Here is a 12,519-nt window from a genome sequence, read left to right on the forward strand (position 1 = left end):
ATAGCTGTACGTGTGTGTGTGTGTGTGTGTGTGTGTGTGTGTGACTCACGTCCTTCAGTGTGATGATGTTGGGATGTTGTCCGTATCTCAGTAGAATCTCCACCTCCTCCGTTGGATCTCTCTTAGCCTTACTGATGATCTGGGTGCAACACACACACACACACACACACACACACACACACACACACACACACACACACACACACACACACACACACACACACACACACACACACACACACACACACACACACACGTGTTGGAGTTGAAACCAAGACCACTTATGTATGTATAGCTCTGAATACTAACAATCAATGGGCAATATCAATGCTTTCTGCTGTGTGTCTCACCTTGACTGCGTACTCCATGCCAGTGGTCTTGTGTATGCAGCGTTTGCAGACAGAGTATGATCCCAGTCCTATATCCTCCTTCATTTCATATGCTTCAGAAAACTGAGACACATTTCTGTGCAGCTGCTACGTAAACACATGAGCAACACAGATGTCAAACTACACATAACAAGACTGTGTGTGTGGACGTGTTAAACTATACTTCTGGGGACCAGAAGTCCTCACAAGAATAGTAAACAAACAAAAATTTGACCAACTGGGGACATTTTGTTGGTCCCAACAAGGTCAAATGCTATTTCTAGGGGGATTAAGGTTAGAATTAGGTTTGGAGTTAGGAGTTAGGGTTAGGAGCTAGGGTTAGAAGTTAGGAGCTAAGAGTTAGGGTTAGGAGCTAGGGTTAGGAGTTAGGGGTTAGGAGTTAGGAGTTAGGGGTTAGGAGCTAGGGTTAGGAGCTAGGAGTTAGGGGTTAGGAGTTAGGGGTTAGGAGTTAGGGGTTAGGAGTTAGGGGTTAGGAGTTAGGGGTTAGGAGTTAGGGTTAGGAGTTAGGAGTTAGGGTTAGGAGTTAGGGTTAGGAGTTAGGGTTAGGAGTTAGGGTTAGGAGTTAGAGTTAGGGTTCGGAGCTAGGGTTCGGAGCTAGGGTTCGGAGCTAGGGTTCGGAGCTAGGGTTCGGAGCTAGGGTTCGGAGTTAGGGTTAAGAGCGCTGCAGCACAGTGTCTGCAGTCATATCTTACGATGATAAAATGGTGTCAGAAGTGCTTCAACCTCAGAAAATATAAGACAAGAACATTGTCCGAGTTGACAGGAGAGATAATTTCACAGAAAATAATAATATTCCGTGAGTTTTATCAGAGTTTAGAGCTACCAAACAGCTCTCTCAGCCTCTGTCTCTCTCAGCCTCTGTCTCTCTCAGCCTCTGTCTCTCTCAGCCTCTGTCTCTCTCAGCCTCTGTCTCTCTCAGCCTCTGTCTCTCTCAGCCTCTGTCTCTCTCAGCCTCTGTCTCTCTCAGCCTCTGTCTCTCTCAGCCTCTGTCTCTCTCAGCCTCTGTCTCTCTCAGCCTCTGTCTCTCTCAGCCTCTGTCTCTCTCAGCCTCTGTCTCTCTCAGCCTCTGTCTCTCGTCATGTGAGCAGCCAAGCGGAGCCGTTGCTGTGGATACTCACACACAGAGAGCACATGGAGCAGCGCAGGGAGAGAGCGGGGACAGACAAAGATGAGCAGAGAGAAAGATATTCCTGATTTCGTGTTCGGGCAGGGCCGGGCCGTAAATTTGGCAGAAGCAATCGAGCCAGGGCAGAGCAAGGCCAGAATTTCGCAAGCAAGGTTAGGGCCGTGGCCTAAATTTCATGCAGGGCTCGCGTGTGTGTGTGTGTGTGTGTGTGTGTGTGTGTGTGTGTGTGTGTGTGTGTGTGTGTGTGTGTATACCTTTACTATTGTAGCCTGTAGTGGTTGTGCCTCTTCTTCTGTTGTTATGGCTACGAAACTGAATCCTCGGAACAGCTGGTGGGCGTTGGCACTGGGTGGAACACCTGGGGAATCTACACACAGAAGACAAGCAAGCGGTTGAAATTCAACAGATGATGAGTAATTGACAGGTGGAGGAACGGAGAGATGTGTGTGTGTGTGTACCTTTGGGTGTTTTAGCAGTGAACTCTGGGTCGAAATAGAAGGTGTCGTCAGGTCGTCCCGTAGCAGGTTTGAAGGGAGGGTGGAGCTCTCTACGGAACAGTTTCTACACACAGAGAACACATGATATGGTATATACTGACACTACAGCATCTGAAACGCAGTGAGAAGAGACGTCTCATCACTCACGTTCCAGTCTACGGTGCAGTAGAAGTGGTGTCTCTTGATCTCTTCCACTCCATCTGGGCCGGCTCCTACAGAGATCAAAACAAGAAGTTACACTTCAACACAGATCTAGGATCATATAAACTCCCCCAATCCTACCTTTAACCATTAGGGGGAAAACGTAACCCAGACCTAAGATCAGATTGTGTTACCTAGCCTGTTAGTAGGGTTGCGTTTGAAAAGGTTCCTCAGGAGACTCTGGGCTTCTGGACTCAGAAACTGTGGCATCCCCAACTTAGCCCTGAGGAGAGGGACAGAGAGAGAGAGAGAGCGGGACAGAGAGAGAGAGAGAGAGAGGGACAGAGAGAGAGAGAGAGAGAGAGGGACAGAGAGAGAGAGGGACAGAGAGAGAGGGTGACAGAGAGAGAGAGAGGGACAGAGAGAGAGAGAGAGAGAGGGACAGAGAGAGAGGGACACAGAGAGAGAGAGAGAGAGACAGAGGGACAGAGAGAGAGAGACAGAGGGACAGAGAGAGAGAGAGAGAGAGACAGAGAGAGAGAGAGAGAGAGAGAGAGAGAGAGAGACAGAGGGACAGAGAGAGAGAGAGAGACAGAGACAGAGACAGAGAGAGAGAGAGAGAGAGAGAGAGAGAGAGAGAGAGAGAGAGAGAGAGAGAGAGAGAGAGAGAGAGAGAGAGAGAGAGAGAGCGTGACAGAGAGAGAGAGAGGGACAGAGAGAGTGACAGAGAGAGAGAGGGACAGAGAGAGAGAGAGAGGGACAGAGAGGGACAGAGAGAGAGAGGGACAGAGAGAGAGAGAGAGAGAGAAGGACAGAGAGAGAGAGGGACAGAGAGAGAGAGAGGGACAGAGAGAGAGAGAGGGACAGAGAGAGAGAGAGTGACAGAGAGAGAGAGGGACAGAGAGAGTGACAGAGAGAGAGAGAGGGACAGAGAGAGAGAGGGACAGAGAGAGAGAGAGAGGGACAGAGAGGGACAGAGAGAGAGAGGGACAGAGAGGGACAGAGAGAGAGAAGGACAGAGAGAGAGAGGGACAGAGAGAGAGAGAGGGACAGAGAGAGAGGGACAGAGAGAGAGAGAGGGACAGAGAGAGAGAGGGACAGAGAGAGAGAGGGACAGAGAGAGAGGGAGGGAGAGAGAGAGACAGAGACAGAGAGAGGGAGGGACAGAGAGAGAGAGAGGGACAGAGAGAGAGAGGGACAGAGAGAGAGAGGGAGAGAGAGAGAGGGAGGGACAGAGAGAGAGAGAGGGACAGAGAGAGAGGGACAGAGAGAGAGAGGGACAGAGAGAGAGAGGGACAGAGAGAGAGAGGGACAGAGAGAGAGAGGGACAGAGAGAGAGAGAGGGACAGAGAGAGAGAGAGGGACAGAGAGAGAGAGAGAGAGGGAGAAAGACAGGTAGGAATACAGAAGAGGAGAAGGCAGTGATAGAGGGGGAAATAGAGAACATTAAAGAGTGCGGATATTGACACGGTCGTCATATATCAACCTGTATTCAATCTGATTGAATGCTGAAGTCCATTATACAGTATACAGTAATACATACAGGAAACTAACTCAGCGTTTTACAGAAACGATCTCAGCAGCTGAGAGAGACAAACAAACATTCTCAGCATTTTCCCCTGAGAGAGAGATAAATGATTCTCTGGGTTCAAATATCTCTCACCCATTCCACCTCTCTCTTTCCTGCACCCTTCCTCTCTTTCTCATTCCATCTCTCTCCTCCTCCACCCTCCCTCTCTCCTTCTCTCCTTATCTCTCTCCCCCTTTCCGTCATAAATGTCAAACATTCCACTTAGCTAGCTCCATTATATGCTTTTATCACTCTTATAGTCTGTCCATCCATCCTGCCCTCCTGCTGAGTGCTCCAAATACCTCTTGTAATATGAATCCCCCTCTCTTTCTCCTGGGTTGCCTCAGCATTATAACCTGTGGTCCACAGACCTTCTGAGTTTTTTATTAGATTTGTTTTCTTCCAAAAATAAAAACAATTGTGATTGTTAACGGTATTATAAGTATTTTACATAACCTTTTTTTCTCATGTTAATAATAGGCCTTTAATCTGTTACATTCACTGATAACATTGGTGGTCCTCAATAGCTTTTGACAGTGATTTGCTAGTCCCCGGAACAGAAAATACCTTTTGACAGTGATTTGCTAGTCCCCGGAACAGAAAATACCTTTTGACAGTGATTTGCTAGTCCCCGGAATAGAAACGGTTGGGAACCGCTGGCATAGAATACACACACGCTACTCCAGTGAGATGATAATGGTCAAATGGTCAACCTTGTCAAAGAGACTCACTTGAGGATCATGTTCATGGTCTCCTTGCGGTCTTTCCCCTGGAATGGTAGCGTTCCGGTCAGCATCTCAAACTGGGAGAGACACAACACAAACAACCTAACTACAACCTGTAACACAACACAAACAACCTAACTACAACATAACTACAACACAAACAACCTAACTACAACCTAACTAAAACACAAACAACCTAACTACAACACAAACAACCTAACTACAACCTGTAACACAACACAAACAACCTAACTACAACACAAACAACCTAACTACAACCTAACTAAAACACAAACAACCTAACTACAACACAAACAACCTAACTACAACCTGTAACACAACACAAACAACCTAACTACAACACAAACAACCTAACTACAACCTGTAACACAACACAAACAACCTAACTACAACATAACTACAACACAAACAACCTAACTACAACCTAACTACAACACAAACAACCTAACTACAACACAAACAACCTAACTACAACCTGTAACACAACACAAACAACCTAACTACAATACAAATAACCTAACTACAACACAAACAACCTAACTACAACACAAACAACCTAACTACAACCTGTAACACAACACAAACAACCTAACTACAATCTAACTACAACACAAACAACCTAACTACAACACAAACAACCTAACTACAATACAAACAACCTAACTACAACACAAACAACCTAACTACAATACAAACAACCTAACTACAACACAAACAACCTAACTACAACACAAACAACCTAACTACAATACAAACAACCTAACTACAATACAAATAACCTAACTACAATACAAACAACCTAACTACAACACAAACAACCTAACTACAATACAAACAACCTAACTACAATACAAATAACCTAACTACAACACAAACAACCTAACTACAACACAAACAACCTAACTACAATACAAACAACCTAACTACAACACAAACAACCTAACTACAATACAAACAACCTAACTACAATACAAATAACCTAACTACAATACAAACAACCTAACTACAACACAAACAACCTAACTACAATACAAACAACCTAACTACAATACAAATAACCTAACTACAACACAAATAACCTAACTACAATACAAATAACCTAACTACAATACAAATAACCTAACTACAACACAAACAACCTAACTACAATACAAACAACCTAACTACAACACAAACAACCTAACTACAACACAAACAACCTAACTACAATACAAACAACCTAACTACAATACAAATAACCTAACTACAATACAAACAACCTAACTACAATACAAACAACCTAACTACAACACAAACAACCTAACTACAATACAAACAACCTAACTACAACACAAATAACGTAACTACAATATAAATAACCTAACTACAATACAAATAACCTAACTACAACACAAACAACCTAACTACAACACAAACAACCGAACTACAACCTGTAACACAACACAAACAACGTAACTACAATACAAACAACCTAACTACAATACAAATAACCTAACTACAACACAAACAACCTAACTACAATACAAATAACCTAACTACAACACAAACAACCTAACTACAACACAAACAACCTAACTACAACACAAACAACCTAACTACAACCTGTAACACAACACAAACAACCTAACTACAACACAAACAACCTAACTACAACCTGTAACACAATACAAACAACCTAACTACAATACAAACAACCTAACTACAACACAAACAACCTAACTACAACACAAACAACCTAACTACAATACAAATAACCTAACTACAACACAAACAACAACAAACAATCTAACTACAACCTGTAACACAACACAAACAACCTAACTACAACCCAAATAAGGAACTAGTAAATAAACCATATAAGGTGTGTGGCCCCGCCCCTCTCACCATGAGCACGCCGTAGGACCACCAATCAGCACTGGTGGTGTGGCCTCTCCTGTTGACCACCTCCGGAGCCATGTACTCCACCGTCCCACAGAATGAATAGGCCTTGTTCTCATGGTCTATAGACTCCTTACTGAGGCCGAAGTCTACACACACGCACACACACACACACAGAGAGAGGAGTAAAAGCTTGTTCTCATGACTCCTTATTGTCTGCAGTGAGAATACACACATGATCCATAGAGTACACTCTCACACACAAACACACACACACACACAGGTCTGATATTACCCACCTGTCAGCTTGATGTGTCCCTCCTCGTCTAGCAGAATGCTGAAAGGACAGAAATGGATCTTTAGACAAAGATACTAAACAACACACACAATCTGAGTGTGTATGTGTGTTTGTGTGTGTGTATGTACTTCTCTGGTTTGAGGTCTCTGTAGATGATGCCCAGGCTGTGAAGGTGGTCCAGCGCCAGGGCCAACTCTGCCAGGTAGAACTTCACATCCTCCTCTGTGAACATCACCTACACACAGAGAGGAGAGGAGGGTGAGACCCCCCCCCACACACACACACACACACACACCCACACACACACACACACACACCACACGCCTTAACCTCTTTAGACAGTCGTGTGAAGAGGTCTCCTCCTCGTAGGAAGTCCAGGATGAGGTAGAGTTTCCCTTCTGTTTGGAACGCTGAGGAGAGACATCTGATTGGTTACCAGAGGACTTGTGTTGTGATTGGCTACCTCACTGTAGTACTAAGCTGTGATTGGCTAACTCACCATAGTGCAGTTTAACGATGAAGGGATGGTTGACCTCCACCAAAATGTCTCTCTCCATCTTAGTCCTCACCCTGTCACGCACTGCAACACACACACACACACACACACTAATTAAACATACATACAGAGTACACATCCTTCTAGGAACAAACAACTCACCACATCTCTATTCCCCTCTACCTCCATCTATCCCTCCCTCTCTATCTCTCTCTTGGCATGGAAGTAATTTGGCTAGATTGATGAGTAATGGAAAATGAAAAACAAATCAAGAAAAGAGAGAGAGAAACAGAGAGCGAGAGAGAGAGAGCGAGAGACAGAGAGAGAGAGCGAGAGAGCGAGAGAAAATAAATACCTCACTTGCTTTTCGCAATGTTAACACGTTTCCCATGCCAATAATGCCCCTTGAATTGAATTGAATTAAATTGAATTGAATTGAATTGAATTGAATTAAATTGAATTGAATTGAATTGAATTGAGAGAGCGCACTACATTGCTGCCTGCCATAAGTTGAGGGACAGTGTCTGACAGACCAATCAACCTGCACATGTACTCTACTGTATGCTTATTGTTATTGTTGAATATATGGTTATGTACAATAGCAATATGTACATTGTTACGTCATGCCAATAAAGCGAATTGAATTGAATTGAGAGAGAGAGAGAGAGAGAGAGAGAGAAAGATAATGAGAGAGACAGAGACACAGAGTGAGAGACAGACACACAGAGAGCGAGAGAGACACACAGAGAGAGAGACAGAGACACAGAGTGAGAGATACAGACACACAGAGAGACACACACACAGAGAGCGAGAGAGACACACAGAGAGAGAGAGAGAGAGAGACAGAGAGAGAGAGAGAGAGAGAGAGACACACACAGAGAGAGAGAGAGAGAGAAGTAGCTGAATCCCTCTACTGTAGGTGAATATGTGGTGTGTGTACAGTCTGTAGCCAGCAGATGGTGATGGTGCTCTCTCTGAGATAAAGCAGTCCTCTCACACACATGGCTTTCGTGTATATTACGCAGGATGACGAGACATTGTATTCCAATAGAGGGGGAGACCCAGGCCTAGAGGTTCATGGGGTTTGTGACTTTTAGAGAAGGGCTGGCTGACCTCAAATGAAAGGTGGAACTTTTCACCACTCCAACGCCCAACCGTTCGGCTTGCCATTCTAATGTGAAGCCCTGATAGTTCGTCACACTGACATGATTTCAGGAGAGCAGAGTTGATTTTCTCTGCTCTGAAAACCTCTCCTCTACCTCCCTTCTCTCTGTCCAACTCACCAGTCGTCCTCTCTCCACCTCCCCACTCTCTGTCCGACTTATCAGCCATCCTCTCTCTATCTCCTCTCTCTCCCTCCTCTCTCTCTGTCCAACTCACCAGCCGTCCTCTCTCCTCCTCTCTCTCTGTCCGACTCACCAGCCGTCCTCTCTCTCTCCTCTAACGCCCCTTTCTCTGTCCAACTCACCACCCGTCCTCTCTCCTCCTCTCTCTACCTCCCCTCTCTCTGTCCAACTCACCAGCCGTCCTCTCTCTATCCAACTCACCACCCGTCCTCTCTCCTCCTCTCTACCTCCCCTCTCTCTGTCCAACTCACCAGCCGTCCTCTCTCTGTCCAACTCACCAGCCATCCTCTCTCCTCCTCTCTCTACCTCCCCTCTCTCTGTCCGACTCACCAGCCGTCCTCTCTCTCTCCTCTAACGCCCCTTTCTCTGTCCAACTCACCACCCGTCCTCTCTCCTCCTCTCTCTACCTCCCCTCTCTCTGTCCAACTCACCACCCGTCCTCTCTCCTCCTCTCTCTACCTCCCCTCTCTCTGTCCGACTCACCACCCGTCCTCTCTCCTCCTCTCTCTACCTCCCCTCTCTCTGTCCAACTCACCAGCCGTCCTCTCTCCTCCTCTCTCTACCTCCCCTCTCTGTCCGACTCACCAGCCGTCCTCTCTCTCTCCTCTAACGCCCCTTTCTCTGTCCAACTCACCACCCGTCCTCTCTCCTCCTCTACCTCCCCTCTCTCTGTCCAACTCACCACCCGTCCTCTCTCCTCCTCTACCTCCCCTCTCTCTGTCCAACTCACCAGCCGTCCTCTCTCTCTCCTCTACCTCCCCTCTCTCTGTCCAACTCACCAGCCGTCCTCTCTCTCTCCTCTACCTCCCCTCTCTCTGTCCAACTCACCAGCCGTCCTCTCTCTCTCCTCTACCTCCCCTCTCTCTGTCCAACTCACCAGCCGTCCTCTCTCTCTCCTCTACCTCCCCTCTCTCTGTCCAACTCACCAGCCGTCCTCTCTCCTCCTCTCTCTACCTCCCCTCTCTCTGTCCAACTCACCAGCCGTCCTCTCTCTCTCCTCTCTCTACCTCCCCTCTCTCTGTCCAACTCACCAGCCGTCCTCTCTCTCTCCTCTAACGCCCCTTTCTCTGTCCAACTCACCAGCCGTCCTCTCTCCTCCTCTCTCTACCTCCCCTCTCTCTGTCCGACTCACCAGCCGTCCTCTCTCTCTCCTCTAACGCCCCTTTCTCTGTCCAACTCACCAGCCGTCCTCTCTCCTCCTCTCTCTACCTCCCCTCTCTCTGTCCAACTCACCAGCCGTCCTCTCTCTGTCCAACTCACCAGCCGTCCTCTCTCTGTCCAACTCACCAGCCGTCCTCTCTCCTCCTCTCTCTGTCCCCCCTTCTCCATCTTTCTTTCTCTCCCCCTCTCTGTCGTTCTGCCTCCCCTCCTCCATATAACTCTCCCTCCTTCATTCCTCATTCTCTCCATTTCTGTCAACCTCCCCTCCCTCCCTCCCTCTCCATCCCTCCTTTATTTATCCTTCTCCACCTCCCTCTCTCTCTCCATCCCCTACCTTTCAGTGTGGCTTTCTTCAGAACCTTCATGGCGTAGAGCTGTCCTGTATCTGGACCTGTAGTCTTCTTGACCAGGAACACCTATATATATATATCACACACACACACACACACACACACACACACACACACACACACACACACACACACACACACACACACACACACACACACACACACACACACACACAATATAACATTTATTATACAGTGTTTTTGTGTGTATGGCAATCAGCAACAGGGAAAAAAAGGTGAAAGATGAACGACAAACACATCAACGCACACGCACAGACACACACACAATCGTTAATTCATAAATATGACAAGGTGTGAAGGGGCCTTACCATGTGGTTGTTATAGCAACTCTCTGTCATTAGGATAACTAATGGAGACATCAGTGGAAGATGAGAAATCAAACGCTGATGACACACACACACACACACCTTTCCGAAGGAGCCTTGTCCTAGGACCTTGCGGAGCTCGAACTGTCGAGGGTCACCCTTCTCTGACCCCTCCTTGGTATGGTTGGTGATGTTGATCTCATTGACAGTCTCGTCCTCCTGTTGGACAGATACACACAGGTTACACACACACAACACTCCAAATGAAACTTCCACACACACTAAACCAACCACGGACAGTTAACCAAGCAGTTGCCATGGTGCCACCCCCAATCCTCCTGATACCTCCCAGTGACTAATGACTTCTCACTGTGTGTGTGTGTGTGTGTGTGTGTGTCTCTCCATCACTCATTCTAGCTCCTCTTCATCTCTCTCAGGGTTTTGCTCTGTCCTTCTCTCCACCTCTCTCTTTCTCCCTGAAAGTGAGAGAGAGTGTGAGAGAGAGAGAGAAAGAGGGGAGGAAGAGGAGGAAGAGTGACACACCAACAGTAGGAAAGAGATGTGATATCACTTTCCACCTATCCCTCTCCCTCCAACTCCGCTCCACCCCCTCCTGTTTCACAGCTCATGTCATCAAAGCCCAAATATGGAATTTCACACTTATGTATGCAAATGTGTACACATCACCAGACCTCACTAACAGGATGGAGCTCATATACAGCCAAACGTTTTTACAACACTCATCTGAACATTTTCAACATACATTATAGCATACACCTAGTGTACAAAACATTCGGAACGCCTTCCTAATATTGAGTTGCATCGCCTTTTGCCCTCAGAACAGACTCAATTTGTTGGGGCATGGACTCTACAAGGATATCGAAAGCACTCACCTTCACCAATACATGTCTGAATTGTCTCGACGCTTTAAAATGTTTTTTAACCGGTCTCCTCCCCTTCATCTACACTGATTGAAGTGGATTTAACAAGTGACATTAATAAGGGATCAGAGATTTCACCTGGATTCACCTGGTCAGTCTATGCCATGGATAGATCAGGTTTTCCTAATGTTTTGTGCACACAGTGTATGTAGTATGTATATTATAGCACCCTTATGGACTTCCGTATAGACCTTGTCATATACAGAACATAGACATACATCATGCTAGTGTAGCAGAGTTTACGTGCTGAATATCAGTGCCATCCGGATGTGTGGTAGGAGAGTTTCAGTTGGACACACAGAGGTCTGGACACACACTGTGTTGAGATATTTCCGTCTGTTTGAAGTGTGTGTGTGAGTGAGTGAGTGAGTGAGTGAGTGAGTGAGTGAGTGAGTGAGTGAGTGAGTGAGTGAGTGAGTGAGTGAGTGAATCACACCGCAGATGGAGGATCAGAGAGAGGTGACAGGTTGCTCATGTAGCACCTCTTAATCACAGGATAAAAATGTACAGCTCGAATCAAATGCACTGAATACAACAGGTGTAGACTTTACCATGAAATGCTAACTTACGATCCCAAAGAAAGAAACATTTACTAAATAAAAAAAGGAAATTGTAACACAAAATAACAATAATGGGACTATATACAAGGAGCACTGGTACTGAGTCCATGTGCAGAGTTAGAGGTTATTGAGGTAATATGTACATGTAGGTATGGGTAAAAAGTGACTAGGCAATCAGGATATTTAATAAAAAGAGTAGCAGCAGTGTATGTGAAGAGTGAGAAAGTGTGTCAACAAAATGTGTGTTTGTGGCGTCAATATGCATTTGTGTGTGTGAGCGTATGTAGTGCTTTTTCATGCTTTTATACAAAGACTGCAGCCAACACAGGGCAATGTCCCCAATCACTGCCCTGGGGCATTGGGATATATAGATTTTTGGGGGGGGGGACAAGAGGAAAGAGTGCCTCCTACTGGCCCTCCAACATCACTTCTAGCAGCATCTGGTCTCCCATCCAGGACCAACCCTGTGTGTGTGTGTGTGTGTGTGTGTGTGTGTGTGTGTGTGTGTGTGTGTGTGTGTGTGTGTGTGTGTGTGTGTGTGTGTGTGTGTGTGTGTGTGTGTGTGTGTATACACAGAGCCAGTGCAAGAGAATCAATGCTCTGCATATGCACCTGGTAATCCATTTGGTCCTGCGACCTTGTGAATGTTAAGGTCTTACTCACATCGGCTTGATCACACAGTTGTCCGGAACAG

General features: G+C 46.2%; 1 protein-coding gene and 1 long non-coding RNA gene across 4 annotated transcripts in view; both read right to left on the bottom strand.

Moving 5' to 3' along the window:
• Positions 1-12,519, bottom strand: part of LOC118361182 (ribosomal protein S6 kinase alpha-3) — a 31,494-nt gene that overhangs the window by 2,941 nt on the left and 16,034 nt on the right. For all 3 annotated transcript variants that reach the window (XM_052483665.1, XM_052483666.1, XM_052483664.1), the window contains 14 exons: positions 10,427-10,543; positions 9,983-10,064; positions 7,145-7,225; positions 6,976-7,055; positions 6,774-6,880; positions 6,647-6,684; positions 6,354-6,496; positions 4,455-4,525; positions 2,348-2,436; positions 2,160-2,224; positions 1,974-2,076; positions 1,770-1,882; positions 351-476; positions 50-139 (listed from right to left, as the gene is read on the bottom strand). In XM_052483665.1, the coding sequence (XP_052339625.1) occupies positions 50-139; positions 351-476; positions 1,770-1,882; positions 1,974-2,076; positions 2,160-2,224; positions 2,348-2,436; positions 4,455-4,525; positions 6,354-6,496; positions 6,647-6,684; positions 6,774-6,880; positions 6,976-7,055; positions 7,145-7,225; positions 9,983-10,064; positions 10,427-10,543 (1,305 nt within the window). The remainder of the gene's footprint in view (positions 1-49; positions 140-350; positions 477-1,769; positions 1,883-1,973; positions 2,077-2,159; positions 2,225-2,347; positions 2,437-4,454; positions 4,526-6,353; positions 6,497-6,646; positions 6,685-6,773; positions 6,881-6,975; positions 7,056-7,144; positions 7,226-9,982; positions 10,065-10,426; positions 10,544-12,519) is intronic.
• Positions 4,535-6,337, bottom strand: LOC127912872 (uncharacterized). Its single transcript, XR_008083783.1, has 3 exons — positions 5,749-6,337; positions 5,389-5,668; positions 4,535-5,148 (listed from the first exon to the last, which is right to left on the bottom strand). It is a non-coding gene; the product is annotated as an uncharacterized LOC127912872 (long non-coding RNA).

Source organism: Oncorhynchus keta, chromosome 28, assembly GCF_023373465.1.
Source record: "Oncorhynchus keta strain PuntledgeMale-10-30-2019 chromosome 28, Oket_V2, whole genome shotgun sequence".
In the NCBI taxonomy this organism is placed as follows: domain Eukaryota; kingdom Metazoa; phylum Chordata; class Actinopteri; order Salmoniformes; family Salmonidae; genus Oncorhynchus; species Oncorhynchus keta.